This window comes from Pseudorca crassidens, chromosome 7 (genome assembly GCF_039906515.1).
Source record: "Pseudorca crassidens isolate mPseCra1 chromosome 7, mPseCra1.hap1, whole genome shotgun sequence".
Classification (NCBI taxonomy): Eukaryota; Metazoa; Chordata; class Mammalia; order Artiodactyla; family Delphinidae; genus Pseudorca; species Pseudorca crassidens.
Window position 1 is genome coordinate 83,682,386 of NC_090302.1, and position 18,173 is coordinate 83,700,558.

At 33.3% G+C, this 18,173-nt stretch overlaps 1 protein-coding gene across 5 annotated transcripts in view; it reads right to left on the reverse strand.

Moving 5' to 3' along the window:
- Positions 1 to 18,173, reverse strand: part of AGTPBP1 (ATP/GTP binding carboxypeptidase 1) — a 170,777-nt gene that overhangs the window by 35,362 nt on the left and 117,242 nt on the right. For all 5 annotated transcript variants that reach the window (XR_010945100.1, XM_067744765.1, XM_067744768.1 and 2 more), the window contains exons 18-21: positions 8,627 to 8,714; positions 5,052 to 5,196; positions 2,283 to 2,436; positions 1,065 to 1,245 (exon numbers count right to left, since the gene is read on the reverse strand). Coding sequence is in view for 4 of the 5 variants with exons in the window: in XM_067744765.1 (XP_067600866.1) it covers positions 1,065 to 1,245; positions 2,283 to 2,436; positions 5,052 to 5,196; positions 8,627 to 8,714 (568 nt within the window). In the remaining variant the exon portion in view is untranslated. The remainder of the gene's footprint in view (positions 1 to 1,064; positions 1,246 to 2,282; positions 2,437 to 5,051; positions 5,197 to 8,626; positions 8,715 to 18,173) is intronic.

Sequence of the window (18,173 nt, forward strand, 5' to 3'; positions counted from 1 at the left end):
TAGGAAAAATTCTCCATTCTGGGGTTTTGTTCCGTACACCATAAAATTTATTCATGGTCATATTTTCCATTCTGACTACATAATAATCATTTCTTATGCTAACATTCTATATTTTGATTGTATCAGTTATTATTAAAAGTGCTATCTGGCCCTCCTTCTAAGAAAGATAAGTATTGTGTATGAAAAGCACACATTCTTGCAAAAATTCAAATACATTTTCATTAATCATAGGTATTAAGTATTAAAGCCACTGAGCAAAAATTTAAGCAAATGGTCATAAGGTGATAACAGAAATATAAACAGAATTCTAGCTAGTCAATATGTTTCTGAATTAAAACTAGACATAAAATCTCATTTTAGTTCCATAATCATACTACCTAAACAGAAATTATTCTATTTTTTTAATTCAAAAATTTCCTAAATATGAGAAATATTCATGGTTCTTTTATTGAATAAATAAATATGGTGTCCTCGACTTTGGAGATGCTCATGACAGTTAGACTAACTCCCCCCTTTCACAAGCATTAAAGAGACCTTGGTCTAATTGACACAATAAATGAACTGTACCAACTATAAGCCACCTCCACTTAAAAAGTAACATTCCAGTATTTCCACTCTAAAGAATTCCTACTCATATCAAGAAGAGGTTAGCAGATGGAGCCAATATTCCATATTAGTGGAAAGAGATCCCAGAAGATTCTAAATCTCAAAACAACCTAAGATCACGCCATGTCAAATAAAAAGGACTATAAGACAATGTGCTAAAAATCTTTTTCATATCCCAATACTGTAATTTTTCTAAAACAATTCAAGCAGACATACATTTTATAAAATCGTATTCTCATGAATAGATACAGAATTTCTCAAAATATCATAGTACTAATAATATACAAATTATACTTTCATTTAAAAATTTATCAGATTAATTCTTCACTAAATTTGTTTTGTTCTAGAAAAATCACTAGATTTGTTTTTGAAATTAACGTGGATGCTATTATTTCAACAAGTTTATACAGGACAGCCACAACAATCTATAATATTTCTGTAACTATTGCTTAACTTACTTTCCATTGATGACACCATCTGGATTTAGCATAGGGACAATTTTAAAAATATAGGATTCCCGTAAGCTCTGAGCAGTAGGGTTATTACTCATGAGATACTCCAATGTTCCTTTCATTACCCAACTTGCATTAGTCTCTCCAGGATGCACCCGAGCAGATAAGAAAACGTAAGGGCGATTTCCTAAAGCAGACATAAAACCTCAAATTAAAATGAACGTCTACTAAAAGTCTGTATGATGTTTGACTTTGGGGCTTTAGAAATATTTCTACTCAATTGTGAATACTGATATAAAGTCAAAGTAGAACTCACTGTGCACCTACTATATACAAGCACTATACTAGGCCTGCTAGAGAAAACAGATATAAAACCCATATAAGTCATGTCTTACATGAATATAACACATTAAATAGTATTTGAGTCATTTATTTCACAACGATTAATCTAACATATAAAATTAATTGTTTAATATTATCTCGGTTTCATAAAGAACAAGCATTTGGGGAAAATAGATGAAATATAAACTTATTTTTCATAAAGTCATGGAAAAAAGAAGGAAAATATAATCTTATTCCCGTTGCATAGTCGCTATGATAAGCACAGAACAATAGGTATATCTGCTCAGAGATTTACAAAGAAAAATATTTTTCACTATACATTTAGATATACAGGGCTACAAAATAACCATTCAATTCACCTGCTCATATTTTCATAAATAGCAAGCTCTTTCTCTTTCCTGAAAATATTTTACTTTCTTAACAAAATTAGAACAGTTTTCTTATATGTATATATATTTTTTTACCATAGCTGTACATTTGAGGCAACTTTAAAAACATAAATGGCAAGGAAAAACAAGTAGCTATTCAGTACTAGCATCAAAATACTTGATAGGTTTATGGTAGTTTTATCTATAAATAAAATTAATTGTAAAGTCTTAAACTGATGGCATAATTTGTTATACTATACTTTGGGTATGACTTCTAAGAATAAGAACTACAGAATACTAGTATCAAGACACCTCAGAGGTCATCTCAGGCAGCTCCCTCATATGAGGAAACTGAGGCCCAGAAGTGGGCCCGAGCTAGGCAGTAACAGGACCCAGACTAAAACCCAAGACTTCTGATGCCTATTCCTAGCACTAATGCCCTTACAAAATAGTCATGAAGCAAAGAAAAATAAGTAAGAATGATTGGTATTGTGAGTGAAGAAGACAAACTTACTGAATTGACAGATATGTTCATAATAATTAGACTCTGGCATTGCTGTTATAGTCACCAAGGGACAGCTGTTTCCAGACAGGGTTTCACATAACACATCTTTTCGAAAATAGATTTGCTGAGGATTGTGTGCTGATTCCAATTTTTGAAGATGCATCTTAATAAAAATTTAAAAGCAAAGTATATAATCATGTAAAAACTCCCTATGATAAACAGAAATAAATGCATCCAGATCTTGAACATAACTAAAAGTGAAATCAGATTCCTAATCCCTTCTCCGGGGACTAGGGTCCAGGTGCAGTTAAATATCAGTATTTGGGAACTTGAGAAAGGGGATAGATACAGTTTGGATACCCTTAATAGTGCGATATAACCAGTGGGGTCAGCGGCAGCAGCCTGTAAATAAGCACATTAGTATTTCTGCAGCAAAGCATATGAAGAGTAACGCTAAGTATCAATATTCTAAATAAGCTCACATCAATTCAGGCCAGGCTTTGCTGCCAAATGGGTTATGAAAATGCTTTTGGTTTTCAAAGCCTTCTGAATGTTGAAATTTTGTGACTATAGATCTGTTAACGGCAACCTGAAATATGGAGAATGAATATTATGCAGCACAAATTTTTTAACAATCTTTCCTGATTTCAAGATTAATAAAGGCTCATTGTAAAATGTCTGGAAGACACAGAAAGTACAAGAAAAAATTTTAAACACCCATAATTGAATCACCTAGATTACTACTAACAAATGCCAATATATATAAACAAAACTGTAATTACATGTAAGACTTTTTATAATCTGATTTTATCATTTAATAATTTATACATTCACATTGATATTCAAAATTATAAATATTATGCCATATCATTAAACATGTTGAATATATGTCTTTTGAAAACACAAGTTTTAATGGCTTTAGTATATGGTCACACCAAAAATAAATTGTTCAATCCCTTATTTTAAAGATACTTAGTTGCTTTCCAAACTTTTGCCTATGTTCATTCACATAATCATGATTTACCATGTGGTCACTATTTCTGGGCTAGAAACTGTGCCAGGCATTGGGGATATAACAATGAATAAATGGTCCCTACCCTAGAGAAAATATACAGTGCTATGAGAGCTTGAAATAAAGGGAAGGGAGCCTTGCAGAGTCTGGGCAGGGAGGAAAGGTCTTCTAGAAAAAAATTACATTTAAAGTGAGATCCAAAGGGATGAGTGAAACGGATATAAAGTGCACTGTAGGCAGAAGGAAAGCATACAGGAAGACCATGAAATAAGAAAAAAGAAGGACATTTCAAAGAACTGAAGAAGATTCATTATAGCTAGACCAGAAAGGGTAAGAAATCGAGAATTTAACACAGAAGGAAGGGCCCGGTAGACCAGTCCTTCCCAAAGCATAGTATTTGGTAATTAAGATAACTAAGTGGTATGTGGATAACCTTGAAAAAAATTTTAATAGATATGTTTTTTTACTGTGAATTAGAAAAAAGTTTAGCACATTAAACCTGTAATTCCACAGATATTAACTTAGGATGAGGATAATCTTTAAACAGTGAATTACTTTAAAGTCTATTTAATAATAAATATTAAGTAAATAACAGTTCAAACAGTATGAAGAAATGGCCCAAACTGTGCAAAATAGTGGAGAAATGACTGAATGAGCTACGGTAAGAATTTTAGACTTCATACAAATGGCAAGAGAAATCACTAAGGAATTTTAAGGAGCAGACTTATATGATTAGATTTGCCATCAAAGAGCCCTCTTGCTACAGTGTGATAAAACAGTGATGAAGAGGAAAGGGGATACAAGTGAATTTGGGGACACCAGTTAGAAAGAGGTTGGCATAAGTCCAGGTGAGAAACAATGGTAATGCGTGGAAGGTCGTGGTAGTGGGACTGGAAGAAAGTAGGGGCATTTAAAATATATTAAAAAGGTAACATCAGTAAAAGACAGTAACAAATACCATGTAAATAACAACACTCTATTTCCGATGCTATGTTATTCAGCACAGAAACATATCGGTTTATACCTTTACTGTAGGTTGGAACCTTACTAAAATAAAGTGAGCCTCATTTAATGTTCTCGGCCTTGACATTTCTTCTGCTCTATGGACTATGTTTTTCTCTCATTTTCTCCTCTCTCATAATTTGGAAGCTTGTTTCTAATCATAGTGTTCCAATTCCTTTCTGGGTAAATTGATCATACGAAGCTTCATGATCCTTGATCATTAGGACAGACATTCTGTTCTGAGTATAAATCTGCCATGCTAATTACTTGAATTTTTTGTTTTACAACGCAAATAATCAAAAAATCTCAAAAGAACCCACAAAACAACTCTTATACCCCATATTCTAAGCAATCTGGATCTAGGATTCCATATGAAACCATTAGAAGAAAGGAATTCACAACAGAAAAACTTAAATTGCATATACATTTTCTACTGTTACATTTTCTGTGAGATTCAATGCTTTTCATTAAACAAGTAGAAATCTCACCTAGTTAAAATTTATAAATTGTGATTTGTAGATTTCTACCCAAAGTGGAAAGTAAAAATCATGTCATATTTCCATAGTATTTCTATTAAATAAAAATGAAGACTACATTCCCATTTTACTTTAATGATTTCAACAAATGTTGTATTATTTTCCGAAGTCATCAACCCTGAATCTTTTTCTTATCTTATTATTTAATTAAAGCAATTTTTCTTCAATTATCTAACACATACACATACAATACAATAATGGTCACAGTACAACTTAATGAGTTCTCACCTGTAAAGTTGAATATGTATACGGATAGTGATAAGCAAAATAGCACACATCATCTTTATGTGGAAAAATGACAGTGAATGTAATTGTATAGTAGGATTTTCCCTTTTGCCCACCTGCAGCAATTGAACTTCTTGAGAAGTGATTTCTGCAACAGAAATGCATGTTTATTTCATCCACACCAAAATTCTGATTTTTCTTGCTATTTTAGGAAACAGAACTTCAGAAAAAAAAAAGAAAACCCATGGTTTGTAAAAAAGTTTAACTTAAATACTCTTAAAAATTAGACTTGGGGGACTTCCCTGGTGGGCTAGTGGTACAGAATCTGCCTTACAATGCAGGGGACGCAGGTTTGATCCCTGGTCACGGAACTAAGATCCCACATGCCGTGGGGCAACTAAGCCCGCGTGTCATAACTACTGATCTCGCGTGCCTCAACTAGAGAGCCTGAGTACCGCAAACTACAGAGCCCACGTGCTCTGGAGCCCGCTTACCACAACTAGAAAGAAGCCTGAGTGCCACAATGAAAGATCCCGCGTGCTGCAACTAAGACCTGATGCAGCCAAAACTAAATTAAATAAATAATAAATAAATCTCTAAAAAAAATCAGTATGTTGTTTAAAACAAAAATTAGACTTGGTACTAAAAAAGCAGTTAATTGCTATCAGCCAACATCATGACTTTCCACTTCTGGATTTACTAATTAAATAGAGCTACTACTCTGTACATCAATAGAAGTTTTAGACCCCCATTCTTTGAGAGCCATACACATTACTGGATCCAGGCAGTGATCACCAATGGCTGCTACAACCATTGGATGAAAGGCTGACGGATCAGACGACAATCCCTGAATTCACTGATCAATTTTAAAATTACAAAAGAAGAAATAACCAGAGATGATATATTTCCTAATATGATGCAACAGGAATTCCCTGCACCATCTATGAAGTACTCTTGTCAAAAATGAAACCTGAAACTGATAAAGCTTCTACATCTAACTATGAGTTAATAGGAGATTGGTGAGATAGAAGAATTCATTAACACCACAGGGATGCAAATCAGCAAAATACAAAATGCGGAAAATCCTGCATGACAAATGATCTAATTTCTTCAATAAATAAAGGAGAAATTTAAAAATAGAGAAGAAGGAAGCCTACAAATTAAGAGACTTAAAGGACATACGTGTGATCCCTTGGTTGGTCTGATTTAAACAAACCAACTATAAAGTAACATTTATGAGACAAGTAAGTCCGAACATTGACTGGATATTTTATCATATTAAGGAATTTTCTTAGGTGTGACAATGGCCTTGTGGTTAGATTGTCTTAAATATGTATCTCAAAAAGACAAAGACCTTTGAAGTATTTATGGATAAAATATATCTGGAAAAAAATAAGGATAAAATATGCCTTAAAAAATTCAGTGTGGTGGTAGGGGTGAAAGTATAGCTAAAATGAAACCATGTGTTGATAATTGTTGAAACTCAGTGATGAATACATGGGGCCTCATTATTCTATTATCCGCTTTTGTAAATGTTTGGAGATTTCCATAATAAAAAGTTTTTAAAACTACATATTACTTTCCAGACTTTAAATATCATTGAGATATGATGACCTAAAGATGCTTTGGTCTATCAACTTCATTTCTAAAATTCCAAATCACCTTGTATTATTTAAGCCATGAACTGAAGAAAAGCCATGGCCTACAGATTACTTATTCATGCACACAGACATTCAAGGTAGATCACAACCTTAGAACTACCCTGGGATCAGATCTTCTAATATAATCTTATAAAAATCAAGCTTGCTATTAATGAAAATAAAAGAACCCTGACGTAAAAGAATGGTAGAGTCTTCATTAACTTAGCCACTACATCTTGAATAGATACTCAATGACAAGGTGCTAAGAGTTGAGGAAAATGCAAAATAAGGTCCGGAAGTAGATCCTGCCAACTCTTTCACTCCAAAAGCTTAACATCTAATTGTGGAGGTATTTATGTCACCACATTACAGCTACATGGCATTTTATAGGTTATATTCACTCACATACTCGTGGAAAGTAGTTTTATTCTCATTTTACAGATGAGACAAACAAGTATCAAAGGACAGTGCAAAAATAGTTTTTAATCCCCACTATCTGGATTTCAAGCTTGAGGAAAGCAACTAGAACAGTGCTTGTTACATAGAAAGTGGTTAATAAATATCTGTTGAACTGGCCTGAATTCCAATTCCAGATCTGGAAGTAGCCAAAAGAAAAAATAAAAACTAAACAAACAAAAATCCTTGCCATCACCCCTTACATAAAAAAAGAAAAACCACCTGAGATGCTATGACGATTCACTTTACAGTGTGAAAAAGAAAAGCATTCATTGATTGATGATTTCTATTGTGCAAAAGAAAAAGCATGAAAGAAATACTTTTTGAAAAACATTGTTTCACCCTTTAACAATTTAAATCATTCTGCCAAAATCTAACCAAGCACTTCCCAGATAATCACTGCTCTACTCCAACTTATGAGAAAGAGATAAATGATAAAGTATATTTATATTAGCCTACCATTAAAAGAAATATGAAATTCATTCAGGTGAAGAAGAATTACATATAACCTTATGCTTCTTTCCCTCATTTATTTACTATTTATTTTGCTAATAAAATGGGGAAAACCCTACTGAGATTAATTCCAAGGAATGATTTCTTTCTTAGAAAGCAATAGCACTTAAGATCTAGGTTTTTCCAAAACCCTATCTAAACCATTAAAAACAGTTTAATTTTAGAATTCTTCTTCTTCTAACGGATAAAACTAAAAGAAAAGGAACATTAGTGCTAGTTAAGCACAATATAAAATATAAAAAGTCAAAATCCACTAAACAGAAATGCCAGGATTAAGATTAATAACAGAGAAAAACAGGGATGTCAAGTGCATTCAATAGTGGATAGAAGTTATCTTGAAATGTATTACATGCAGAAACAGTAAAAATGGGAAGCAAGGCATATGATAATCCTAGATCACTTAGTCATGAATTGAAGAATAATCCAATTATTCCACTGAAGCGATAAATGATTTCTAGCACTTATTTTAACTTGATAAATAGATCACCTATTTGAAGTCAAAGTTGAACTGTGAAAGCAGAAGTAATGTAATTGTGGAATACATCTCCAAGTAAAATATTTTGGAAGTTAAAATGAGGTAAACATTTGTGTGCAGAAGAGAAAAGAATTACACTCAATATCACCAGAATAATAAAAAAAAAAAACACTGTAAATTATTTCCTAGAGTTTCTAATTTCAGTCTTACTCAATGAAGTTTCCAGAGTTTTAAAGCTAAAAAAGTTGAGAACACATCTAAGTGGGAGAGGCAAGATTTGGACCTAAGTCTGTCGTCTGTCTACAAAACATGTTTTATTTCCACTAAATATACCCCCATAATGGATCTCAAGTTTTTTAAAACTCTGTTGGAAGTAATACTAAACCATATCACCAAACTCAAAGAACACAATAATTTTTTATCTTTGAACTGAAAGAAGATGAATTAATATTTCCTTCTGTAAAATGATGTCCTATTACTGTCAGAATACTTACTTATAGTAACAAATGTCAGTCCCCACACGAATCCACCATGGTCTAGCATTTAACGCTTCCTGAACCGAATACATGAGTGGTTGCATACCTTTGACAGAGAGAAAAAAAAGAGAAAATTCTTTTCAGAATTTTTGAGTTAAAAATTAATCTTGCCATTGTAGAAAGCACCAAACATTCAGGAAAGCTAAAAGAAAATACATTTTGGTTTTTCAGTATGCACTTAAAAAATCTGAGATCTTTCTTTAAAATCTCCTAAATCAATCAATGATATGTTTTATTTCTAGTTTTAACTAAAATGGAGTTACAACTTCAATGAGTGAAAAGTCATTAAACATTTTTCTATTATCTTTTCTGTATTAGATCAATTATATACATTATAATTATAATGCATAATTATATATAATATATTAAAATTATATACATGTAATACATATTACACTAAAAATTATACATATATTCCTTATAACAAGTGAAAGAGACAAAAATATATATTAAATTAAGTATGATCACCCCTCTAACTCTCCATAGATTCCCATCTACACCAAGGTAAGGAAAACAATGCCACTAAAATGGCATGACTGTTTTCTTCCTCAGCCTTCTCCATACAAATGGGTGTTTATAGCATGGAGAAGGAGAGAGGGGATGAGGAGGAAGAGGGACTGTTAACAAAAACAGAATTAAATATATAGTATATTTTCTTAGGTAGTTTTAGAAATATACTTTCCACATGCACTTTAAAGTCATTTTAAAGGTTTCTAGGTTTCTAACCAGAATTAATGAAATTCATATGTTAATTTTGGAAAGGTTGACAATTTTTATTGAGATCTCGTTCAACTTTCATTTCTTCATTTTCTTGCTACAGAACCATTATGTTAAACTTATCCCTGAGTATTTTTATTAGTCTTTAATAGTCTCTTGGGTTTTCTAGGCATACAAATCATATCATTTGTAACTTAAAATATTTTATCTCCTCTTTTAGTATTTATAAGAGTTACTTTATTTTCTACTTTTATTATATTCAGAGAAATGAAACCACCTCAAAAATGATTCTGAATATAGTGGTAAGAACAAAACTCTGTCTTGATAATTTCAATCAAAATACTTTGCCATTCAATGCAATTATTTGCCTATTGTTTTTTAACAAATCAACTTTATCTTATTTAAATAATAGAAAGAGCTAACACTGAATAATTTCTATGTGCCAAAGACTGCTCTAAGCATTTTTACATACGTTAAGTCATTAAATCCTCACAACAACCCTCTGTGGTAGGTGCTATGATTATTCCTATAACTGGAGCAGTTTCTCCCACAATTCTTATTACATTTAAGTGTTTTTAATCATTTCATTAAATGCCTTTTCAGCATCCAGTAACAGAATCACATGGCTTTTCTCCTTTGGCCTCTTGATGCAATAAATAGATAGATTTCCTATTGTGAACTATCCTTGCATTCCAAGAAAATGCTATTCTTTTACTGCTGTATGATTAAATTAGCTAAATCTCATTTAGAATTTCTGTATTTAAAAATTGTCTTTAAAAAAAAATTACCTTTACCAAGCATTGGTATAATATTATACTAGCTTCAGAAAAACATATTAAAACGCTGCCCATCACTTATTAGAATAAAAGTAAAATCTATTTTTTTAGAAGTAAATATAATTTAGCTGGAATATCATCCTGATATGGTGACTAATAAATACATTTTTTATTTCCTTTTCAACAGTTATAGTCTGTTCAGAATCTTTACTTTTTTCAATCAATTTCAGTATTTCTATGTTTTGTCTATTTCTATCTCATTATTTTCGGCATTTTAAAAAATTCTCTTCTCTATCCTTTTGGTTTTATTTTTTGTTTTTCTAATATCTTGAGTACTTATTTTTTGAGTACTTAAAAACTGAGTACTTGAGCAATAACTTATTTTCAGTCTTTTTTTTATTTTAAATAATGCAGTTATTAAAGGCATTCAATTTTCCTCCAAATACCAGTTTAGCTATGTCCCATAAGTCTATAAAGTGTTCTCCTTTGCTATACTTTCTAGATCAGAGCCATCCAACTAAACTTTCTGCCAGAATGGAAATGTTCAGTATCTGCACTGTCCAATGTGGCAGCCACTAGCCACGTGTGGCTATTAAGCACAGGAAATAAGCCTAGTGCCACTAAAGAACGGAATTTTAAATTCTCACAATAACTGTCTTCTAATCAGGTTGTAATTCTCGGAGCTTTTGCTCTACCTATGTGGGTGCCATGTGGTTATGGCTGTTGTATTGTATAAGAGGTTAGTGTTCTGTATAGCAAATGAAACCATCAACAAAATGAAACAGCAACCTAACAAATGGGAGAAAATATTTGCAAATCATATATCTGATAAAGGGTTAATATCCAAAATATATGAAAAACTCATACAACTCCATAGCAAAAAAACACACAATCTAATTGAAAAGTGGACAGAGGATCTGAACAGACATTTTCCAAAGAAGATATACAGATGGCCAACATGTACATGAAAAGGTACTCAACATCACTAATCATCAGGAAAATGCAAATCAAAACCACCATGAGATATCACCTCATACCTGCTAGAATGGCTATTATCAAAAAGACAGAAAATAATAAGCATTGGTGAGACTGTAGAGAAAAGAGAACCCTTGTGCACTGTTGCTGGGAATGTAAATTGGTGGAGTCACTATGGAAAACAGTATGAAGGTTCCTCAAAAAATTAAAAATGGAACTACTGTTTGATCCAGCAGTTCTACTCCTGGGTATTTATCCTAAAAAACTAATTCAAAAAGATATGCACCGCTCCCCACATGCTCATTGCACCATTACTTACAACAGCCAACACATGGAAGCAACTTAAATATCCACTGATAAGTGAATTGATAAAGAAGATGTGGTATGTATATAATGTATGTATGCATGTGTGTATATGTGTGTGTACACAGTGGAATATTATTTAGCCATAAAAAAGAAGGAATCCTTGCTATTTGCAACAACATGGACAGAACTTGAGGGCATTATGCTAATAAGTAGGACAGAGAAAGACAAATACTGTATGATCTTGCATATGTGTGGAATCTTAAAAAAAACAAAAACCCAAACTCATAGATACAGAGAACAGAATGGTGGCTGCCAGAGGCAGGGGCTGGAGGGGTTGGTAAAGTGGACAAAAGGTATGAACTTCAGGTTATAAAACAACTAAGTCATGGTGATATAATGTACAGCATGGTAACTATAGTTCATAATACTACAGTGTGTATTTGTAAGTGGCTCAGAGAATAGATCTTAAGAGTTCTCATCACAAGAAAAATAAAGTGTAGTGATGGATGTTAACTAGACTTACTGTAGTGATCACTTCACAATATATACAAACATTGAATCATTATGTTGCACACCTGAAACTAATACAATGCTATATGTCAATTATATCTCAATGGGGGGGAGATTTGCAATTATTATAGCATCTGTAAGGACTGCAACTTGTAAATACACAATATCCAGTCAGCGCTTTTAACCCTGAATTATTCTTTGTCTGACATTAATATTACCACTTTTCCTTTATTTGCATTTACCTAGTTGATCTCTGCCCAATCGTTTCTTTCAACTTTACTTTATCATTTAATTAATAAACACACACACACATATTCTCTGACCCTACAAATTGTATAATTTTTGATATCTGATTTTTGAGGACATTTTGGCTCATTCATAGTCAGTAATGACAAACAAACATTTCATTTCATTCCTTCCATCTTACTTTCTTTCTACTATTCATTAATTTTTTTTTCCTTCTTTACAACTTATTTCACTTGCTTGGTTACATTTTTCCACATTTCCTTTTCTTCTTCTATCATCTGAAAGCTTTCTTTTGTGTTTCTCAATTCTATTTCCCATCCTAATAGTTATGATTAACTGATATTTCTCTAGTATACTATTATCATATTAAATAACTAAGCAATCCCATCAAGACACATTAGCTTTCACTCCTCCCATATCACCCCTTTTAGAACATTTTCACTTAACACATTTTATAAATTTCAAGTCTTCTATCTTGAGATCTTTTTCCTCATTTATTTTTCTCAGAGAGGGTTCAGGGTAGCAGATTTTCTGAATTCTACATATACACAAACATGCAGTTTGTTGGCCGTGACAAACAAATGACACATTTTGCAAAAGACATTTGGCGCTCCTCTAGCTTCTAGCACCACAGATGAGAGTCCAATACTAACCTAATTTTTTCACACGCAGAACAACATAGTGATCAAGAGCATGCAGTCTGTAACCAGACTACCTGGGTTTGAATTCCCACTTTACCACATGCCACATGCATGATCCTGGTCAGATTACTAAACCACTCATGCCCCCTTTTTCTCTTCTGTGGATAACAACCATGCTAGGTTGGTTTGTTGTGTGGATTAAGAGTATCACATGTGTTAGCACTTAAAGAAGGCCTGGAACATGATAAATTTTCAATAAACATTAGCTGCTGTTATTATCAATATTATTTAAGTACTGTAACCAGTTCTTTTAAAGTGGAAGTATGTTAAGATGTTCTCTTTATATCTGAAACTCAGGTATTTCACTGGTACATATAAAAGATTCCTGTCTTCCTTATTTCTTCCTAGGAGTCAGTGAGGCATTTCAATCCGAAACTTCAACCTCTTCCAGGCACACAAAACTCATAATAATGGTTAATTATAGTAAGGTGGAACAAGGTTCAGGCTGAAGTCAAAGGGCATAAAAGATTTATCTGAAGTGTTCTAATTTTATAAAAGACAATGTATTCTCTTATTACTTTTAAGATGATGGTTAATTCTGGTCACAGTGAAGGGAGCTATATTTGGAAATTCTGACTATAATGAAAACCATCTTAACAAAATAGGTTGCCCCAGTAAGAGTAAATCAAATGAGGTAACTCAGATTGAATAAATCACAGTCTACTCAACCTGATACAGAAAGGCCACATTTGAGTAACTGATTTAATCATTAGCCAAAGGATAAACTTTTATGTGTATAAAATAAATACATTAAGAACTGTCAAGCTTGTCACTTGAATACAGACAACCAAAATATTAAACTGCTGGAGTGAAACCAACATCCAATGGCAATAGCCTCTAATAATATCTATGTAAAGGCTTAAGTTGTACTGAGTACATGCTCAGTAACAAGTGCAGATACAATGAAAGACAAGGTGTTTTAGACCCTAATCATCAAATGTATTGTGAATCACAGACTCAAAATTTTCAAGTTGAAGCTAACACCATCGTTTAACAGATGAGGGGGAGCTTGAATAACCTGAAGGTACCTATCACAAGCTGCATATATGTTATCAGTAACTGTCCAGAGAAAAAAACACATGCTTCTAATATGGCTGGTATCATAGCAGAGTCATACTAAAAACAGGAAGATGAGATTCTTGGTCTGGAGCGTAATGGTAGCCACTTTAATCAGAATCACTCCACACATCCTCACCAAGAACAAATAAATAAATTCAACAAGTAGCACAAATAAAAACTACACAGGCCCAGGCCTTCAGCATTACTGGAAGACAGAATATTCTACATCAAGTTGCCTTTATGTAGAAAAATGGGCAAAGATATACCACAGAAGTGGAAACAATAAAGGAGGGATTGAAATCATGAGCTCAAAGTAGATTGCAGGCTAAAAAATACTACGTGACACGAAGAAGGAATTTTATGAAGTCACAATTCACAGTGAAAATATAGCAAGACGCAATATCTATGCACCAGATAAGACCAACCTCTTATATAAAGCAGAAACTAGAGGAAATACAGGAGAAGTATTAGAAACATACTACTGATAGCAGATGCTAACACTCCACTCTCAGTACAAGTCAGACTGATTAAACAAAAATTAAGAATATTTATATAGATCTAAATAACATAATAAGGCAAATCTTATACAGATATGTTGAACACTGTATCCTGATAGTAAAGAATATACCTTCTTCTAAGAGCATGTGGAATATTCACAAAAATTGACTATATATTAGGTCAAAAGGAAATGTCAGTTCCATAAAAGAGAAATATTACAAACAAAACTCTCTGATCACCATGTGATAAAACTAAAAATTAAAATCAAAATGAAAAACAAAACAAAAAGAGAGGATACCCATGCAGAGGCAAGGGAGACAGGTTGACTTGGGTGTCAGATCTTGAAAGGTGTGAGGAGGGCATCTGCCCGAAAGTGCAAAGGACAGACTGTTATGTACACTGGAACTGATCAAATAAATAAATATATTAAGAATAGTAGAAGCCAAAATTCTCCATGTTGGAGAAGGAAGTTGTAAATATGGAAAGAAAACTAGAATAAATCCTGTGCAAGTGAAGGTATCAGTGTAACTTCATGGAGATACTGTGTGTGTGCTTATGTGTGTGTTTGTGTATAACATGCACACACAAAAATAAACATACACATATGTATAACTTACTACCAATGAAAATTTCTATATAAACGCTTGTATATACAAATACATATTCTCTAGCTCTGTCCATGGACAGGTCCAATAACAATGTACACACTAAGCATACAGATCTTATTTTTAAAATACCATTCTCCAAACCAGGGCTCTTTGAAGAAATGACTTGTTGAAAGACAAGATGAGCCCTGAGCAGCCTGTGCCAAAAAGCAAGGACACCTATAAAGGATGATGGGGACATGTCAAAAGAACACAAAATGCAGCATGCAGAGATCCCAATGGCCAAATCCTGGGCAATTTAAACATCAAAATAAATAATGATAGCAACAAATTACAACCCACTGAGTAAAACAGTAAACAATTCTACACTGATACTAACATGTAAAATACTAACTACAGAGAAAAAAGGTAACTTTACAATGGAAAAGTCTGGCAGACACCAACTTAATCAAGTGAATAAATTATTACTATCAGTAATAAAACAAAATCCTGGGTCACCAAAACACAATGTCACTTCTGTGATGTTCCTCCCGAAGATGCCTAACTTAAATCAAATCATGAGGAACATGAGACAACTCCAAACTGAGAACCATTCTACAAAATAAGTGCTATAATTTTCAAAAGTGTCAAGGTCATGAACATTAAAGACTGCAAAACTGTTCCTGACTAAAATAGTCTAGAGACTAGACAGGAGTCTAGAGACTTGACAACTAATTTACAACATGTGGTTTGAGCTGAATCCTTGTGCTGTTAAGGTCATTAATGAGAAAATAGGTGAAACTTAAATGGGGGGGGCTCTCAGGATTAGATGGGATTCATATATCAATGATAATTTCCTGATGTTGATAGCTATCCCATAGTTACATAGAAAAATGCCATGTTTGCACAAAATACACTGAAAGTGTTCTAGGGTGATGGGGCAACACTTTCGAAGCCCAACATGTAGATAAAGGGTATAACTTTTCTGTAAGTTTGAAATTATTTCAAAAAAAATATTTAGAAAACGATGTAAAGACACAGACTTACTAGAGAATGGACTTGAGGCTATGGGGAGGGGGAAGGGTAAACGGTGACAAAGCGATAAAGAGGCATGGACATATATACACTACCAAACGTAAGGTAGATAGCTAGTGGGAAGCAGCCGCATAGCACAGGGAGATCAGCTCGGTGCTTTGTGACCGCCTGGAGGGGTGGGATAGGGAGGGTGGGAGGGAGGGAGACACAAGCGGGAAGAGGTATGGGAACATATGTATATATATAACTGATCCATTTTGTTGTGAAGCTGAAACTAACATACCATTGTAAAGCAATTATACTCCAATAAAGATGTTTAAAAAAAAAAAAAAAAAGAAAACGATGATCATAAACTGAACTACCATCTTCTTGACATATATTTTGTGGGTGGCATTTTATGTTCCTAATAGGATCTTCATAGTTCATTCGTCCATTGCCTCATTTATTTAGTAACTATTTACTGAACATCTACTAAATGCCTTACTAGAAATAACAGTGGTGAGCAACAGATACTGTCCCTGATCTTGTGGAATATACAAACAATTTGCGGGGAGGGGCACATAGAGAGGAAAGGTATTAATCAGTCCCATACAAAAACAACATAAAACTGTGAAGAGCGCCCTAAAAGGAAAAAATTACAAGCAACATTTATCAAGGGGACTAAGCCAGTCTGGGGAGTCAGGGAAGATTTCTTTAGTCAAGAAATAGCTCAGCTTCCAAGTATGGAATTAACTAATGTGAGCAAGGTGGGAATGCTACAGAATTGACTCCAAAATGCTATTTTGTTGCCTGGTTCCACATATGTTCAATTTATATAAGAGAGTGGTTAAAAATCTTCATATATCTGCAAGATATGGGGGAGGAAGGGCAGGGGGAGAAAGAGGGAGCTTGTGACTAAAGCTCTAAGTTACTAAAACGCAAGACTGCCATCTAGTGGTAATTTGAGCAAACCCCTTTCAGGTAAGGGGGGCCAAGACGGGGGAGGGAGTGACGGATTACAACAGATATATCAGTAGTATATAGTGATATAAATTCTCATATACAAATTTACAAGTAAGAGCATTCATTGTGAGAAAACTAAGAAAACTAATATTTAATAGAATCACCTAAAAATTCTCCAAGAAAAGGGCAACTTGTGAAACAAAAGAAACTATAATTCTGCTCTTTTTTGAGGGACACTGACAAAGAACAAAACCTCTACTGGGCACATCTGCTAGAAGAACCAACATTTAAATACTTCCCCAAGCAGCATGTCCCAATGGGGAAAAATTTTTTTTTTACAATTTCCTAATTAATATTATTTCCTGACTTCAATCATGCATGGCAATTAAATAAATTCTTCCAGCTGAAGATGCTTCCACTGCAAATATCTTCAGTCATCATTACATCCCTGAAGTGAATTCAATATGAATCTCATGACAATTAACATTAACTACATAGTTGGTTATCATTTCTTAAAATGTTGAATTCTAATTTACTAAAATATTGGTCTCTCCCTTCTTCTAACTCTATTGATGTTCAGACAAACCAAGATTTGCTGTATGTTGCATTACCCTAACAAATCTAATAGTAGAGTTCATTTGAAAATTACATCTACCTAACAACTCCTTCTACAGCTTCTACCAACCTCCTAGTTAAATACTTACAAGTATAGGAAAATAAAAGACTCACAACAGACAATTTCTTGTCAGAATCTGGGAGGAATCTCTACTAAACTTAAGACAGATGGAGCAGGACTGAAAGAAATCCAGTACAGAATATGCCTCACAGTCTATTTTTATATATACATATTTTGGTTCCCCATAGCTAAAAGAAGTGTCGTACTACACCTTGTAGGCCCTTAAAGAATAACACATAAAGAAAATAAAGAACAGCAAAAATAGAAAACATTAAAAAAGTATCAATTATAAAAAGAATTTTAAATAGGTTAAAATCACATTTTAAAAGGCAAGGGTCGAACAAATGCAGCCTCTATTTACAAAAACAATCAGCAAAGATGTATCAAACAAATTCAAATCAATATAATATAAAAATACAATTCTAGGGCTTCCCTGGTGGTGCAGTGGTTGAGAGTCCGCCTGCCGATGCAGGAGACACG